The following is an 18,982-nucleotide window of genomic DNA, read 5'->3' on the forward strand; positions in this document are numbered from 1 at the left end:
CCCTATGTCTTTTGGAGCATTTAATCCATTTACATTGAAAGTAATTATTGGTCATATTTTTTATCTTTTTCTCCCACCTTAAAGAGGTTCCCTTAAGATTCCTTGTAATACTGGTTTGGTGGTGATGAACTCCTTTAGCGTTTTCTTGTCTGGGAAGCTCTTCATCTGTCCTGCAATTCTAAATGATAGCTTTGCTGGGTAGAGTAATCTTGTTTGTTCAAGTTAATTTCTTTCTTTTCTTTTCTTTCTTTTTTTATTGGGGAAGGGGAACAGGACTTTATTGGGGAACAGTGTGTACTTCCAGGACTTTTTTTTTCCAGGTCAAGTTGTCCTTTCAATCTTAGTTGTGGAGGGTGCCCTTCAGCTTCGAGTTGTTGTCGTTTGTCTTAGTTATGGAGGGCACAGCTCAGCTCCAGGTCCAGTTGCCGTTGCAAGGGTCGCAGCCCACCATCCCTTATGGGAATCAAGGAATTGAACTGGCTACCTTGTGGTTCAGAGGGCGTGCTCCAACCAACTGAGCCATCCGGGAGCAGCTCAGCTCAAGGTGCCGTGTTCAATCTTAGTTGCAGGGGGCGGAGCCCATCATTTCTTGTGGCAGTCGAACCGGCAGTCTTGTGGTTGAGAGCCCACTGGCCCATGTGGGAATCGAACCAGCAGCCTTTGGAGTTAGAAGCATGGAGCTCCAACCGCCTGAGCCACTGGGCCGGCCCTGTTGTATTTCTTTCTGATGGTTTCTTTTAGAAGAAAAATTCATTGTTAAAATATCTAAGAATATTAATATTTATTTCAGGAATCATGTTACTTTGGTCACATATAATAGATAACTTTTTGATGAAAATGTAAAGATTGTCACATGATCTTTGTAAAATCTCCATCTTCTTACATGTCCATTTTAACATTCACTGAATTTAGTGAACGTTGTTTTTTTGGCCTCATTGTATGCCTAGTATAAAAAGTTGTGCCCAAAATTCAATAATTTGCCAATTTTGGTTAGATGTAAAACAAAATTCAGAAAACCCTTAAAAAAAATTTATATTTACCCTTGTTCAGGATTTGGGAAGAGAAAAAAAAAAAGGAAAATAAAATGACTTGCAATTTCACCACCCACACTTACTGGTGATTTGGGGGAAAAGTTTAATAATACTCTGATTGATTTCTCATAATGTAGCTGGTACAGTAAAAAGTACATTGAATACTGGAAGGGAAGCGGAAGGCATTTATAAGCGCAAGAATTGCCTCTAGATTTCTGGCATGAATGTCAATCTCAGAAGGATTGGAAAAGTTGTAGGGAAAACACTGGTCCCAAGACCCACTCTGACTTTCCTCCCAGTCGGATCACCACTCCAGGTGCTGTGACTGAGCTTATTCAGGTACACTTCTGTGCGTGGTACACACTGAGATTGTGATCCTGTTGATGACATTTATTAAGACTATTTTAGAGAGGTTTTCACGTAGTAAGGAGAGAGTTAAGCTTGATACAAGTGTTTTTATGCTTTTTTTCCCTTTTTTTATGTGAAAACCTCTTTATTGGAGCTTGCCATTCTCAAATATGGATAAATTAGTTTCTAGGTTTGCTGTATAGCTTCATTTTAGGAACTCCCTTCAGGATTATTCTGGAGGTTTTCTATGCTTTTCTCCTTGTTTCTTTGTATCCTGTTATCTTCTTTATAAGTTTACTTCTTCATTTTGGTAGAACATACTTTTAAGATCTTATATATCTGAAAATATCTTTATTCTCTTTTCATCTCTGACCCAAAGTTTGATTGGCTGTAGAATTCTGCTTTAGAAGTAAATTTCACTCAGGATTTTTTTAGTTAAATGTGAATCTTTCAGATTTTAACATCTGGTAATGGCAGACTACGTCATTGGGCCAGTCCACTCACTGAAGACAAGTATGTAAGTTTGATTAAAAAAAAAAAATTGTCTTGCAGTAGAATGCTAATAAGACAGTGAATAAATTACCAGGGCAGGAACTGAGCTAGACTAGAGGTCCAGGGAGGTGAGCCAAGGGTTTGGGGTAATTATTAGCTGAAATTAGAGACTGAATGGGGTTTTTGCTAACTTGAAGGGGTTAAGACAGTAAAGGATTTGGTGTTCAAGGTGGCTCTGAACCTCTCCTCACTTTGGGTTGGGACCCTGAAAGGCAGCACCTAGGAGTAAGGATGGGCCAGATGTAGAACAGGCCCTCTTCCAATTGCCATTCAGCTGCAGTTATTTAAATCTCTGAAATCAGTTTAAGATGATCCAGAGTACTACTGTCCCCAGGCATCTCCAAAGTGCTAGGGCTTCAAGGAACCTGGATAAAGCAAACCTACCTTTTCTCCAAAGGAGAAAAAAACACCATTCTGGGTCTTAAATTCTTTCTTCAAAATTTTTTTTCAAATATAATGCTTGATAACTCCTGAGAAAGTGACCTCAGACACACAAGGAGACAAGATAACAACAACAACAACAACAACAAGACAAAACAGCAAAACCATACATGCAGGGGGCCGGCCTCGTGGCTCAGGTGGTTGGAGCTCCATGGTCCTAACTCTGAAGGCTGCTGGTTCGATTCCCACATGGGCCAGTGGGCTCTCAACCACAAGGTTGCCAGTTCAATTCCTCGAGTCCCGCAAGGGATGGTGGGCTCCGCCCTCTGCAACTAAGATTGAAAACGGTACCTTGAGCTGAGCAGCCACTGAGCTCCCAGATGGCTCCGTTGGTTGGAGTGTGTCCTCTCAACCACAAGGTTGATGGTTCGATTCCTGCAAGGGATGGTGGGCTGTGCCCCCTGCAACTAGCAACGGCAACTGGACCTGGAGCTGAGCTGTGCCCTCCACAACAAAGACTGAAAGGACAACTTGAAGCTGAACGGCCCCCTCCACAACTAAGATTGAAGGGACAACAACCTGACTTGGAAAAGAAAAAGTCCTGGAAGTACACACTGTTCCCCAATAAAGTCCTGTTCCCCCTCCCCAATAAAATCTAAAAAAACAAACAAAACACAAACAAACAATCAAAAACATACATGCAATAGAAGATAGAAACAGACCCAAGGCAAATCTAGATATTTGCACTGTTATGCTCAAACTTTACAAAAAGCTGTGTTGATGTGTTCAAAGACATAAAAGATAAGATTGAGCACTTCAAGAAAGAATTACACATTAAAAAATTCCCCAAATGAGTGGAAATTAAAATACTGAAAAATAGAATAATTGAAATCAAGACCTTAAATATTGAGGTGATTAGTAAACTAGAAGATAGTACAAAATAAAATATAGAATGAAGCATAGACAAAATGATAGCAAATATAGACAAGAAGATAGAAAGGAGATACAGTGATAAGGTCTAATAGTAGAAAACTTGAAGGAGAAAAAAGAGTGATAATGGGCAGAATATTTCAAGATAAATTGCCTAAGATTTTGCCAAAAGTGAGGAAGGCCATGTACTTAAGAAGTCCAAGAATCTCAAGCGAGATAAATAAAAAGAAATCTTTACCTGGGTTGAAAACTAAAGACAAAGAGGAAATCTGAAAAGCAACCAAAAAAAAAAAAAAAAAAAAAACCACCAGATTACCAATTAAAAAAAGACATTATCTATAAACAGTTCCTAACAGCTGATTTCTCAGCTAAAACAGTGAAAGTCAGAAGATAGTAGAATATCTACAAACAAAGAAATGATATTTTTTTCCCCTGCCAAACCGGAAATCTATACCCAGTGTAAGGTGAAATAAAAGTATTTTTATATCAACAAAAATTGAGAGAATTTGTCATTAATAGACCCGCACCAAGGAAATACTAAAGACTGTTCTTCAGGTGGAAGGAAAGTGATCCCAGGTAGAAGTTTAAGAGATTAAGGAAAAAATGAAAGGCAACAGTAAATATGTGGGTAAATCTAAATGAATATTGACTGTATATAAAACAATAATAGCCTTTTCAATTTAACATATATATAGGATTATGAATGTATTTAAGTCAGGTTGAGAGTAAATGGAATTGAAGTATTTATGTAGTCCTTGTGTTGCCTGGGAATTGGTAAAACTAACATTAGATTTGTTCAGTTACAAATCCATGTTTTAATCTTGAGAGAACCATTAAAAGTATATATTAATATATTAATCAAGTATTACTAATATGTTAATATATAGAGTAATCAATGTTCATAGAGTTAATATATGAATATATTAATGGATAATAATTAGTATATTAATAGAGTATATATCTTCCAAGCTAATAAAAGGAGAAAAATGAAATGATAAGAAGTTATCAGTTCCAAAGAAGGCAAGAAAGGAGAGAAGAAGGAACACAGAGCTTATTAAGGACAAATGACACTGAATAAGATGATAGGTTTAAAGTCCAAATAGATCCATTCAGTATAAATACACTAAATGGCCCAATTAAAAGATAAAAATTGTCCAACTGGGTAAAAATAATTAAACTCAATTATTTGGTATTTATAAAGATACAGCAAAGTTGAAAGTAAAGGTGAAATAAAAATATATACCATGTAAACACTTACAATAGAAATATTGTATAGGTATATTAATATTAGAAAAAGTATACTCGAAACAGAAGCAATGAACGAACATCACTAAAAGTGAAGAGAAACACTTCATAATGATACAATATGAAATTTCAGGATATTTAACTGTAGTGTACATTCTTTCTGTCCTGTACCACATTTTCTTTGCCTCCTGATTTCATCTTGGCTATAACATACAGCTCCCTGTGCGCTGCCACCGTCTCACTACAGTATGCCTCTCTCTCTAGAGCCTTAGAAGCTGCTTCTTAGAAGGTGAAACCTGGAAGTGTGTGTGGGGAAGTTAACGCTCCTGGCGCAAGCCTCAAGCAGTAGAGGGACTGGAATGGGTGGATAAATTCTCCAGCTTCTCATCCCTTAGATGGACAGGCAGTTCTGAAACACATTCTGTCTGGTTCCTTCGTGAGATCCCAATGGGAGATAGCCCACGCTGCTTAACTACAGAAATCAACTCAATAACACACCTTTTTTATTGGCTTTTCTTCCTTCCCTGGGTCTCCCTCTCCACTTCCTCACTCTGCTTCGTAGGATCACCTCCAATTATCTGCTCGAAGTCCATGTCTCAGGCTACACCTTTGGGGGAACTCAAACTAAGGCAAAAAAAAAACTCTAGATTTGTAAGTATCTAAAAAATAGTCTTAAAAGAAATTTCTCTCTCTTTCTCTCATCCTTATCTGTATGCAAAAAATGGCAGAACTCTAAGGAGAAATAGATGAAGCCACAATTGTAGCTGGGGATTTTAACCCACTTAAACAACTGATGGGACAGAGACAAACATCAGTAGGGTATGATCAACACACTTGACCTAATTTATACATATAGAACATTGCACAAGAGAACTGCAGAGTGTGCATTCTTTTCTAGCACAAACAGAAATCTTTCCAAAATTGACCATTTGCTGGGCCAGAAAGTAAATCTCGACACAATACAAAGGCTTGAAATCACAGAGTATGTTCTCTGAACATAGTGGGAACAAGTTAGAAAAAGATACCTAAAAATTAAAAATCCTTTGATATATTTTGATAAATGGTTTTCTGTTTATTTGCTTTTTAATTTTAATGGGGTGTTTTAAATATAGAAGTTTTACATTTTATATAGACATTATCTATTTTAAAATGAGTCATTAGTTTTACACTCAGAAAGTTCCCTTCTTCCCAGAAATCCAGTAAATATTCACTTAGACCTTTTTTTAAAAGTAGTTTTCTTTTTCCATTTTGTTGACTATATTTAATCATTCTCCAGTTTGAACTTCAGAATCACTTTTTCAAGTTAAAAACAAAGTCCTGTTAGAATATTTAATTGGAATTAATTAACTCCTTGTTCTTATAATAATTTTATTTGTTTTTTAAATTGAGGTATAATTATATTAGTTTCAGGAGTACAATGTAATGATTCAGTATTTATATATATTGCAAAATGATCACCACAGTAAGTCTTAGTAGCAGCCATCATCATACACCGTTACAAACATTTTTTTTTCCTTGTGATGAGAAAAAGATCTGAGTTGTTTTGTTTTAAAATTACCATTCTGTATTGTGATTGAAATTACTACCTCCTGTTCGCTGTTCTCCATCCTCACTTATTAATAGATGGTATACTAACTGGTTATCCAGACACATAGGGAAATACTTATGGAAATTGATGGAGGTGAAACTGGCTGTGGCTGGTTTCAAACCATTGAAAAATGGGTTAGGATAACGCCCTTACTTTGATTGGTAGAACTGATTTCTCTGATGTGGGATAAATGGTAGGGCAGGTACAAGTCTCCTACCATCTTTCTGAAATAACTATTTTGCACTTTGACTTATAGAACTTACTCTTGATGTTTCACAGATTTTTGTTCAATGTTCTTAGTTTCCAAGGTTCTTATACTTGATATCTCAATTTTTCATGAGTTTGTTTTGTTTTTTTGATAAAAGGTTGGGAACAATAATTCAGACAGTGAGAGCAAGTTTTCATTAAACCGAGAAATTCTGGAACAGTTGTTTGTTTCCATTTTTAGCAATGTTATGGATCATTAAATAATTAGATATTTAACTTACTGAGAAGTCGGTATTACCATATACAGTTGAGAAATGGGGTATTAACCATATACAGCTTGTATTTACAGATAAGTACAAAGGTTATTTCCTATTTTTATGTTTCAGGAATATTGTTTCAATGCTAATAATGAAAAATACTACCACCTATCTGCTTCTAGGTTGGAATGTTGCGTCAGCAGGTAGAAGAACATGAAAAAGTCAAGCAAGAGATGGCGTTGGACTATAAGCAGGAGTTAAAGAAACTACATGAAGAAGTGAGATTTTCATCCTGTGTTGTGTAATTCTGTCTCTTTTACCCTTGAGAATTTTGTTAAAGGACTAGTTTCTACTTTGTAAAGTGGAAGTACATATTCCGTGGGAGACACAGGAAATCTATTTCTCTGTTCTTACATCGAGGCAGAGAATCGTGACTAATTATATGTTTGATACTAGCTAGAACTGAGATTCTAAAATGTGTTTCTTGGTTGAGTACCTGAAAGAAACAGCTATTTTTGTATAATACTATGAAATATTGATACCAAAAACTTATATTAAATATTAATTTTTGAATTAAATCAGTTACTAGATTTTAAATAATGGAGGATCCAAAGGTTTCAGAAGCATTTTGGAATAAATAAGAGACATGAGAAAATTCTATTACCTCAATTTTGTTCTTCAGACTGGGGAAAAAAAACTGCTTTTATTTAATTCCAATGTACTGCTCTCCTGCGTACTGAATATCAGTGTTTCACAGGACAGTGGTTCAAGAACCACAGGCCTAGAGCAAATGAAGAGTTTTTGTTTGCTGCTTGTATTGGAAGGGGGAGGTGGTGTGAGTTGGGGGGCTCTTCAGTGCAAGGCTATTGTCATAAAAATGTTGTGTTTAAAAAATACTGTTTCCTTTATTTTTTCTTGGACTCATTGTATTTCTTTTCTAGTGTTCCTGTTTTATATATAGTTTTGAGTTGTTCTGTATTTCAATTTGCAAATCTAACATACTCTTAATCTATTTTCAGTAGTACTGTTTAGAACTGCTCTTGCTTTCATAATACCAATTTATCCTACCACCACTGTTTACAAATTCTTAAATTTTAAGTCAAGAAATAACTGTGTCTACAGTTAGACAGACTGAAGAGAAGCTATGAAAAACTACAGAAAAAGCAAATAAGGGACTTCAGAGGAAACTCCAAAAATCACAGGGAAGATCGGTCTGAAATTGAGAGGTTAACTGGAAAAATAGAGGTATGTTCACAGTAATAATCCCTTCATAGTGATTGTCAGCCTTCGTGTAGCAAAGTGCTGTTTCTAATAGTGCTAGTTCCTGAAATCAATTTTCTCCCATCTCCAGGACTGCCACTGAGCTATTTCAAAGGTCGAGGGAGATCTACTATACATCCTGTCATCATCTGGTTCCTTGTGGTTGATGGGGTGACTAGCTATCAGTAATTCAACAGGGCAGTACCACCCTTCGAGGGCATTTGGAAATGTATGGAGACTGGTTTGGTTGTTAGAATAACTGGGAGTAAAACTGGTGTTTAGAGGACAGGGACCACCAGGGACACCAAACATGCTGGGGACTGTTCCCCACAGAAAGGATGATTGTACCCCAAGTGCCAGTATTGAGAAACGTTGACCACCTGTCACTAGCAGTCCTCCGTGGGCAGTGTCCTTATCTTATTGAACACCTAATGGAATAGAGGCTCAGTCAATGTTGAAAGTACATGGCTCTTCTGTACCGAGTACTCTGCGTATCAGATTGTTTATCGTCAGTTCCCATTTAGATATAGTAAGCATTTACCTCCCTCTTTACTGACTTTGTTTTTGTTAAGACTGAGTAACTGCATGATTGTTGTGTATGCTGGTGATTCCCTAGAGGACTTAAGGGAGCTGGTGAGTTAGCACTGCCAAGAGTAGGTGAAGGAACAGCACTGGGCTGTCACTCTTTCTCCCTCGAATCTGCCACTCCCCCTCTGTCTATGTCATCGGTTCACCAGTGCACCTGCAAATCACCCAGGGTCCTCTGTAGGCTCTCAGAAATTCTGATGCAGTAGTATGACATAGGACCTAGGAAACTGCATTTTATCCAGCTTCTCTAGCTGATTCGAATTCGAGAAACATTGTTCAGCATCTTTTTACGATTACTTACGATGTTCTACTCAGAGTAACCTGTGACCCACCAATGCCAATACGTTATTACTACCTCGGACTGTAATTTCTTGTGTTTAGTATTCTTTTACTCCTTATATCTCAATATTTGTATATATTTGAAGAGCGTTGAATCAGAGGACTACACAGATACTGCTTCCTCTCCAGCCCTCTTCTGTAATAACTGTTTTTCCTCCCAAAACTCTTCATTACCACTTCCTGACCATTCTCTTTTCTTTCTGCCTCAAAAATCCCATCTTTAATTTTCATGCCATTGCTACATCACCAACCAATGTACATACAACCAAAGTCGTCATCTCCTGATCCCTGGATTGCTCCCCTGGCTTAGAGATTTCAGCTCCCCGTTCAGTCACTCTCTCCAATGAGACTCTTATCTTAATTCTTGAGGCTTTGAGTATCCACAGGGGTGATGCTTATTATATTCCAGTCTTTGAGTTCATTGGTGTTCTTTCCTCCATCGATATTTGATCTCCCTGTCTCATCCACCTATTCCCATTGCCATTGTTTAGGTGTCATTACCAACACTCGCACCCCTCCTAGAATCACATTGTAAGCATTGCATTCTCTCACTACCATCCCTGTCTTTTCGGCTTACTTTCTCTAGTCCCTTGACTCTCAATAATCACTTGACCCCATCCGTTGAAGTGATTGAATTCTGCCACCTTTCCACTGCTCCATATCTACCTTGTATCCTCTTTTACCAATCCTTACCCAGCTGAAGTTCTGTGGTTACATTCCTTGCATTCCCCTTCAGCCCCTGTGCCCCTCTCTTGCTTCATCGTATTTACTTGGCAAAACCATAACGCTGCATAAATCTAGCTCACTCTCTACTTCTCGTGTGTGGCAGAACATGGGTGGCGAAAAGCATCATGCTGACTGGCCTCATTTTAAATGTGTGGTCACTCACCTCAACTGGGTACTAAATGGTACCCGGTACCATTTTCATAAATATTGGGCTCATTTTTTTATCATGCAACTCAAAATTACCATTGCTCCATCATTAATTTTGAACTGTTTGGCTTTGGGTTACAATATCTGTTAAATTTGGGACAGATTTCCCTTGTTATTCAAGTCTGTAGTTCTTCTGTTGAGATAGTAAATATTTGTATATCAAGGGTATTGTTTTATCTGGATCTGTTTGTTGGTTCTTGAATTTTAGAGACTGAGAAGTAAGAATTGGGCCAAGGGACTTCTCTGAAAATTTATCTGAATCTGTTCAATTCCTGGGTTTGGATATCAAGAATTTGGGTAGTGAGGGATATCTGTAATCATAGTTTGAGATTTTAGTTATCTTGCCATCAGTTTTCTGAAAAATCACTAAAAAATTGTAACAACCCTAGATGGCAGCAAATCTATGAAAATCATCATGAACCCAGTGTTAGCTTCTGTGTTTCATACTCTTTACTGTAAGGGTGTTAAACTTAGAAAGACAGGTAATCCTGAAGCACAGTATGTAAGGAATTTAGTATTACTCCATAGTTCCATCAGCTAAGTGAGTAATGGGGCTCCTGCTGTGGAGAAAGGTGCGTGTGTACCCAGGGATGTGGGGAAAAATTAAAGTGAAATGAGTCTGGGAAGTAGTGACAGCAAGGGCAAGCATGTAGAAGTTAAGTACCTAATTGCCTCTTCAGGAATTTCGTCAAAAATCACTGGACTGGGAGAAGCAACGCTTGATTTATCAGCAACAAGTATCTTCTCTGGAGGCACAAAGGAAAGCTTTGGCTGAACAATCAGAGATAATTCAGGTAGGTTTAAGACATTTTAAAAGAATGAGAGGCAGAAGGGTTTTCATTAAATTTGAACTAGCTTCATGCTAGTACACGTGTGCTAGCATCATGTCCACTCATGTCCTCATGCCCACTGTTTCTTTGCGTGCTTGCTTTCCTCCCTGGCTTCCTTACCTCCTCACTCATGCTCTCTTCTTGCTCTCTCTCTGTCAGCGTCTTGCATTCTCATACTTGCTCTCCATTCACATTCATGTTCACTCTCCTAATCTTGGTCTCTACTCCTCTCCCTCCAATTCTCTCTTTCTACCCTTGTTGTCTCTGCATCTCCTTCTCCGTTTCTTTGTTTCTGTTATTGGGTCTCTGGCTTACTTGTTCTGGCTATTTCTGGCTGTTGCCTTGGCTCTACTTCTGTCAGCATCTTTCTCTGTGTTTGTGATAGCTGGGGTCCTTTGGCTGAGGCGTCTCAGCCAGGGAGCCTCAGCTAGCCTACCTGGACACAAACGCTGAGAGAGTCGTCTGTGTTGGTGTGCACACTAATTAAAAGCAGTATCTTTGTGTCAACAGAAACATTTTTTAGAACACCAGTAGAAACCCTTTTCCCCCCATCTTGTGCTTCTCCTTCCCTCCCCACAAGCCATTGTTTCTCAGTCTAGTTGTGTAGGACACAGCTCCCTGGCGACTGTTCCTGGCAGAACACGGTAGCCCACAGCAGCACCCAGCAGCCTGCAGCCTCTCACACCGACCTCCGGCTGCTCACGGCAGCCCAGCGCCAGAGAGAGCCCTAATTCACAATTTTAGCTGTAGAGAGCGCAGCTTACTGGCTGGTGTGGGAATCGAACCAGCTACCTCAGCGTTAGAAGCACGGTGCTCCAACCACCTGAGCCACCGGGTTGGCCCCAGAAATCTTTTTTTAAGGAAGAATTAATGGCTTCAGCAAAACCAAAAGATAGGCACCTAATTTAGGAATATTTCTTCTAGGGACACAGTGTTTGCTTTATCAATTAAAAACCAGGAACATAAAGGGAAATGAGCGTAGAGGGAAACGAATATTTGTGACGATGTGTCATGTGCTAGACACTCCCAATGCTTCTTCTACATGCTGTTCTCTAGAACATATAGTTCCATGTTATGTGTTTAATATGATAATCTGTCAAGATCGGTGGTTATCTCAGTTTTATAGAAGGAAGAAATAGACTGGATAAGTTAAGAGAACTGGAAGGAAGCTTTTTTTTTTTTAAACAATCTTCATTATTTTCTGCTTTAAGTCTCAGTAATGTATTGGCTTTTGATCATCCTCCTGAAATATCAGCTGGCTGATAAACTACCAAGAATAGCTGTGCTGTGAATGATTCCACTTAGAATGGCAGGAGGAATCCACAACAACCTCAAGGAAGAAAATTATTTTCAAAGCTGCAGCAAGCTCTGCATCCGGAATGGGCTAATAAAATCCTGGATGTCTAGACCTGAGTTTTTTGACCTAAACTAAAACACTAAACAAACATAAATAACTATAAGATATTGTTATATTCTAATTAATAGCTTTCATATTGGCAAAAAAGAAATTTGAGTTTTAAATTTAGTTCTCAATTGTTCATCCGTGAACTGTACTTATTATTGGTTACAGATCCTTTTTTTAAATTTCTATTGTGATTTTTCTGCATAATTAAAACTTTATTGTTTATAAAAATGAGGTTTTTCTTTACTACTGCTCAGCTAGGGCAAGAAATCTTCAAAAAGCTAACATTTGTTTTCCTTTCTAAGGGTATTTGAATTATTCTTCTGATAGCTTTGTTTAAACTGAAACTATTCTGTTTAGTACTCAAAATATGTTACTTATAATACACTTCTCTATCTTTTAGCAAACTAAACAAAATTAAATCTTTTAGTGATTCAGTATGTAGCAGTGCTCTATGGTCCTCATTTAAAAAAACACAAGCAAAACACTTTTAAATGAACTTCTGTTTACCTGTTACCCAGCATTAATAGTTATCATCATTTTGCCAATCTTTTTGTTTTTTATCGTGGTAAAATCACATTAAAGTTTGCCATCTTAACCGTTTTAAAGAGTATAGTACAATAATGTTAACTATATGCAGATTGTTGTGTAACTGATCTCTAGAAAGTTTTCAGCTTGCTAAACTAAGACTCTATACCCATTGAAAAACAACTCATTTGCCAGTCTTGTTTCATCCTTCCAATCTGCATACGTTTTACTTCCTTTTCTTGCTTTATTGCATAAGCGGGGATATCCAATGTGATGTCGAAAAGGAGTGGTGAGAGGGCAGAACCTTGCCTTGTACCTGATCTTAGTGGGAAGCTTCAAGTTTCTCACCACTAAGTAGGATGTTAGCTGTATGTTTTTTGTAGATAGTCTTTATCAAGTTGAGAAAGTTCCCCTCTATTCCTAGTTTTTATCATGAGAGGTGTTTTTTTTTTTAAAACCACGAATGGGTTATTATATATTTTTAATGAGCTAATGCTTTATGTTTTTGTGGAAGTAAAACTCAATTTCATTTTAGTTTTCCTTATTCACTGATTATTCTTTTATTATTTCGCTGTTACCTGTCGGTCATCTGTGTGTTTCTAGGCTCAGCTTGCCAATCGGAAACAGAAGTTAGAGTCTGTGGAGCTGTCCAGCCAGTCAGAAATTCAGCACCTGAGCAGTAAGCTGGAGCGGGCCAATGACACTATCTGTGCCAATGAACTGGAAATAGAGCGCCTCACCATGAGGGTCAACGACTTGGTGGGAACCAGTATGACCGTTATGCAAGAGCAGCGACAAAAAGAAGAGAAATTGAGGGAATCTGAAAAACTGTTAGAGGTGTGTTTTAAACTTTCTATAATTGGGGAAAGGTATGTATGCATGTTTCAAGAGAGAATAATTAACCTAGAAGTAGGTGCCAAAATCTATGGTTTCTTCACTACTGTATAGCCGATGGATCAGATACTGATAACCATATTGATATTGACTCTGTTATATAGCTTTTATTCTGATTCCCTGGCTTGCTTCTCTTGAAATAGAAAAAGTGGAATAATATCTGACTTTTTTTCTGAGTATTTTGCAGGTTCTGCAGGAAGAAAAGAGACAATTGAAGGCAGCTCTTCAGTCTCAAAATTTCATTCATGAGACAAAAATGCAAAAGGAGAAGCTACAAGGAAAATTACAGGCAACAAACACTCAGCACATAGTAGAGGCCATAAGGTATCTTCAATCTTAAATATTATTCTTATTAATAATAATATTAATAAATTAATAACTATTATTAATCTTAAATATTCTTAATAAAGTTATTTTGACATTAAGCACCAGTTTTAATATTCATAATTTTGCATTTGATCGTATTATGGGTTTTCTTATTTAGTTTTAATTTCTGAGTTAAATTTTGTAGTGTTAAAAAATTTGTGCAGTTAGTTTTTTCTGCCTCCAGTTTGGGTCCCTAACCAAGAGACTGATGTTTTGAAAGAAACTCGTTGGTCAGTCCATACCCTTGGTGAAATTCCGAATATGAAATGATTTATAGTCGACTTCTCCTGGAAGGCCTCCCTTCCTTAGTAGAAATAGGCCATGATTATTATCTGTTTATCATCAATATCATTGCTAAGCTAGCTGTTGAGATGGCCATTAAAAAAAACTCCTAAAACTAATTTTATTTCTATGTACGAATGACTGTTATGAAGTTTGTAGAGGAAAGAAGTAGAAGGAACTATACTCCTTTTTTTTTTTTTTTTTAAATTTAAGTCTGGTACACATTTCTATTCTTGTGAGAACTCTCCTGTAATTTTCCAGTTTCTTTGACTCAAGGAATGAAATGTCAACAAAGTGATTTTTTGTCATTTTGTCTTTTTCCCTTGAAAAACAAGCCAAATTCCAGTTGGGAAAGGAGTAAACTGCTGCTGACTTTTGGGAAGCATCATCTCTTGCCTCTTTACTCTCCCATTTTTCTTTTCATAAAGCAGGAGACAAACTGAAGAGTTCCAAAGACTTTCCCTACCAAAAACAGTTGGGAAATGTGAATGGGTTGCATGTTGCTTTTGTTCGCAAAGAGAAAAAAGTCCTTGTGTCCTTTCCTAGGTCGCGGGAGGAGTCTCAGCCAGACAGGACGTGCACCTCTCAAGAGCAGGGGCATCTAGAGAGTGTGCTCTCCCAGCTGGATTTTACCCACACCAGTGAAGAACTTCTACAGGCAGAGGTGACTCGACTGGAAGGCAGGTAGATAATTATATACACATTTCAAAAATGTTTAAGTCGTTAAAATGACTTTTGATCATCCTGTTGATGAAGTAAACTAACGTAATCATCTTAGAGAAAAAAACAAGTTTTTTTCCCCTCTAACATCCACAAATGGCCTCACTCCTTACTTCATGAGAAAACAGAAGCAGTTAAAATAGAACTTCTAATCTTTTTGCCACCAAGTCTACTAGTCTGCCTGCATCTGTGCCCATATTCTGTTACAATGGATTAATTGATGGAAGACATGTCTGTGTTCCTAAAACTCCATTTGTGTTACTTTTCTGCAGTTTTTTTTTCTTTTACATCATACAGTTCTCCCTCTCTGCTAAATAATTTCTGCTGGTATAAAATATGCTTTAATATTTCCCAACTTGGGAAAAAAAATTAAAACCCTCCTTTAATCCTATATCCCCGTCAAGTTACTTCCATATTTCTCTGCTCTCCTTCAAAACCAAATTCCTCCAGTGTTGTCTGTACTGATTGTCTGTACTTTTTCAACCTTTCACCTGTGTAGAACCCCTTCAATTAGCTTTACTCTCTACCAGCCACCTCACTGGAGCTGCTCATGGTGAGGTCTCACTGGGTACAAGGTATTCCTTCACTTCTGAAGTGCTGTTGCTATTTCCTTGGGTGTTAATTTAATCCTGACTTACGCTATATCATGCCTAGCTCACTTGTATTGGTGTCATACTTGTGAGCTTTTTGTTTGTCATACCTCTAAACTTTTTGATTGGGAAGAGTTTGATATTCTGTTTTAAACATGAATCATGGTCATTTGTACACTAACATTTTCTGTGTCTTAAAAAGTAAAATATATAAAGGATTAGCCTTTACGGAAACACACAACAAAAAAATTGCTGTTTTACCTTTTTATCTTTAAGTAATACATTTTTTTGTTTTTACTTTTATTTCTGTTTTTGGAAAAGTATTTTCTTTACATGTTAAATATACATGTCTATACACACATATCCAGTTTTTGTTGTATTTCTTTTTCATCTTGGAATACTTAAGATATTCCTGGTTATCATATCATATCATATGTGCACACCTTAGATTGAATAAAATAAAGCTTATTAATTTTTTTGACAATAGAACTAATTTTACATTTTTATCATAGATTTTCCATTGGTTGGCTTTTGAGTAATCTTTCACATGTATGTATATTTTACTATGCTCTTATCAGGCCCCTTGTTTCTGACTTGCAGTGTGACCCTGGACACCCTAGTCTCTTTAGACCCCGAGTTTCCCACCTGTAGATAGGACTCGGTTATCCTTGATTTTTGTAACTCAGTGATTGACACATTGTAATCATATACTAAGTACCAAATAAATGAGCATTCTAGGATTTTTAGAAATAGGAAAAATTGGAATAAATGGATACAAACACCAGTGTTCAGTACTAAACCAGTGGCTTTAAAAAATTCTTTTTTTGTATTTAAAAAAATCTTTTTTTGTATCAAAAGACAACTAGAAAAAGGAATTCTTTTAGGCAGTTTATTTGTGTTTTTCAGTTTTAACAAAATATTCCTTAAAACAGGACCTGGAGGAATTGAAATAATTGTTGTTGTGGTGTTGTATTGCAAAGATGGTAGTTTTGAATGATAGCTTATCTGGTAAGTTGGTTATGTTGGTTAAACAATATAGGTAGTTACTAAGTATTTGTATTGAATAGTCTAGAACCCAGGGATCCAGGGGTTGAAGGAATGGTGGACAAAGCTAAAGGGCAATTAAGAAGGAAAAGACATTATTTTAATCATATAATTTGTAGTTCAAGAGACAAAATATACACATTAAAGGCCCTAAGAGCAATTTAAAGTAGAAGATTTAAGGTAGAAAATTCTAGAAAATGTCTATATTCAAGCTATAAAAATTGAAAATAAACTGTATTTCCAACTGGTAGTTACCAAATAGTTACAGGGATGTAAAGTACAGCATAGGGAACATAATCAATAATATTGTAATAACTCTATGGTGCCAGCTGGGTATTAGATTTATTGGGGGGATCACTTTGTAATTTATAGAAATGTCTAACCACTATGCTGTACATATGAAACTAATGTAATATTCAATGTCGACTATAATTGAAAAATAAATTTTTTTAAAAAAATCTGTTTTTAAGGCGATTGGGGGAATGAGGGTTGGGGTAGCTCTCTTAGGTAAATGTTGATCTGATTCTAGAAAGGGTGTTGACCTTTCATTGACAGACAGGAGGGGAAGGTGCTTTGTGGTCAAGGAGAGGGTGGTATATGACAAGACAAGAAATCAGGCATAGCAAATGGAACATGGCAGACAGTAAAGCCTATCGATTTAGAAGCAAAAAGATTTTATTAGCAGAAATGAGCAGTGAGGTAAGAGGGGTATGTGCCCCTGAGGTTCTTACATCTGATAAGGGGTTGATTCTTAAGTAAAGGTGACAAGTTGGAAACTCTTTAAAGAAGATAATTCTGGCAGCTGTGTGTAGGATGGAATTGTAATTAAGTGTAGTGAAGATTTAGATTATGATGGCAGCTCCCGTACAACTAGAGAGGAAAAATTCGCTAAGTTGCTGTAATCTTTAGAATTTTGTAATCAGTTAAATTTTAAGCAGAAGGAAAGACTATAGGTAAACACAGAAAGTGCTTGAATCGGATTTAGCTACCTCTGGTGATAAGGAAATTGGAAATGAGTTTTAATTTGGGGTGGGAGGTGATGTGTAAGATATGTCTTAGACATCAAAAAGGTAAATTTGATAATTCATTTTGTGGGTTTCAGTGTTTTTGTTGTTTTAAATATGTGAAGTTATTTTTGTCATACAGCTTGGAATCTGTGAGTACTACATGTAAACAGCTGAGCCAAGAACTAATGGAAAAATATGAAGAATTGAAGAAGATGGAAGTACATAACAATGAGTACAGGGCAGAGATTAAGAAGGTAAAAATCTGCGTGCTTGGGATTGCAAAGTTTGTATTTATGGACTGAGTTGTGGGTTGGGAAGTTATAGGAGTTAGTTTTAATGAATGAAAAAAGTATCTCAAAGGGCTACTTGATATTCGGGAGTAGATGAGCACCTGGAATATGCTTAGGGAAAGTGTCTTTCTTTGGCATCCTCAGGGATGCCGTGCAAATAGTTGCAAGATAATTAAAGGCTTCCCTCCTTTGAACTTTAAAACTTTATTTTAAGCATGTTTTTATGAAAATATTTCTAAAAGATACACACTTTTCTGCTGGCAAAAAGATATTATATGCACTAGCATTTAATATTTTCTTACCGACTAAAGGTGGTTTTGGGTCTGTATTCTCTTCTATGCTGTGGCGTAGTTAATGTTCTTACTGGCTGTTGAGGTATGCAGAGCTGTTTGTCTCCACATGAATGGGCCCTCGCTGTCCTGGCTGTTGACTCATATTTTTTTGTTACTTCTTTGAGATTACTTCTAGCCTTTTTTTTTCGTCTTGTCTTTCTCTTATTTTCTGTGGACCAGGAAATCATATAAGCAAAATTTTTAGATTTTCAAGAAAAAAAAAATGAATGAATGTCACAGGTGCTGTCCTCTAAATTATATGCATGGACTTTGATACTAGTTCTTAGTATTTGAATAACTCATCTCTCCCTGTTTTGAGATTGTGGGTGTAACTAGCTGATCTTCAGTACAGATATGCAACTTGGTAAATTGCTAATGTTTACACATTTAATCTAGGGAAATATTCATGTTTTGAGGTAAGGTAAAAATTACCTTATTATTTTAACTATTAATGTATTTTTCTATCTACACGCTTTATCTTAATTTTTCATGCTTTCCTTTCTGTTTCTTTGTAGTTGCAAGCACAGATTTTACAGGCTGAACAAAGTTACAGTTCTGCACTAGAAGGAATGAAAATGGAAATCTCCCAGCTAACTCGGGAGTTACATCAGCGAGATATCACTATTGCTTCTGCCAAAAGCTCTTCCTGTGACATGGAAAAGCGACTCAAAGCAGAGATACAAAAGGCAGAAGAAAAAGCAGTAGAACACAAGGTGACAATTGAACAAAACCTCTTTTTATTTGAAGTTTGTTTTGGAAGATTGAATTTATTAAAGATATAATTTCCGTAGTATTCAATTCAGTAAATTTTTATTAGACACCTGCTTTGAGCTGAAGCTATGCTGGGTAACAAGAATTCTAGTGAGGCTTGGTGGGGAGGTGAGAATAGACACAGATAAGTAAAGAAACTGTTTCCGTGGTGTGTGGTGAGAGTGTGACATATTCACTGTGACAAACTGGAGTGTAAGTGGGGCAAGTGGCAAAGGATGAGACTGGAAAGCAGGCACTGCCTCCTAAGGGCCCTGTCAGCATGTTAAG

General features: G+C 36.9%; 1 protein-coding gene across 11 annotated transcripts in view; it reads left to right on the forward strand.

Annotated features, from left to right (window-relative positions):
* The window catches only part of CEP63 (centrosomal protein 63), a 45,749-nt gene that overhangs the window by 17,645 nt on the left and 9,122 nt on the right, over positions 1 to 18,982 (forward strand). For 10 of the 11 annotated variants that reach the window (XM_033132216.1, XM_033132217.1, XM_033132222.1 and 7 more), the window contains 8 exons: positions 6,722 to 6,817; positions 7,662 to 7,784; positions 10,340 to 10,453; positions 13,023 to 13,256; positions 13,501 to 13,637; positions 14,508 to 14,645; positions 17,462 to 17,576; positions 18,460 to 18,657. In XM_033132216.1, the coding sequence (XP_032988107.1) occupies positions 6,722 to 6,817; positions 7,662 to 7,784; positions 10,340 to 10,453; positions 13,023 to 13,256; positions 13,501 to 13,637; positions 14,508 to 14,645; positions 17,462 to 17,576; positions 18,460 to 18,657 (1,155 nt within the window). The remainder of the gene's footprint in view (positions 1 to 6,721; positions 6,818 to 7,661; positions 7,785 to 10,339; positions 10,454 to 13,022; positions 13,257 to 13,500; positions 13,638 to 14,507; positions 14,646 to 17,461; positions 17,577 to 18,459; positions 18,658 to 18,982) is intronic. The other variant, XM_033132214.1, reaches the window with a different exon arrangement.

This window comes from Rhinolophus ferrumequinum, chromosome 17 (assembly GCF_004115265.2).
Source record: "Rhinolophus ferrumequinum isolate MPI-CBG mRhiFer1 chromosome 17, mRhiFer1_v1.p, whole genome shotgun sequence".
In the NCBI taxonomy this organism is placed as follows: Eukaryota; Metazoa; Chordata; class Mammalia; order Chiroptera; family Rhinolophidae; genus Rhinolophus; species Rhinolophus ferrumequinum.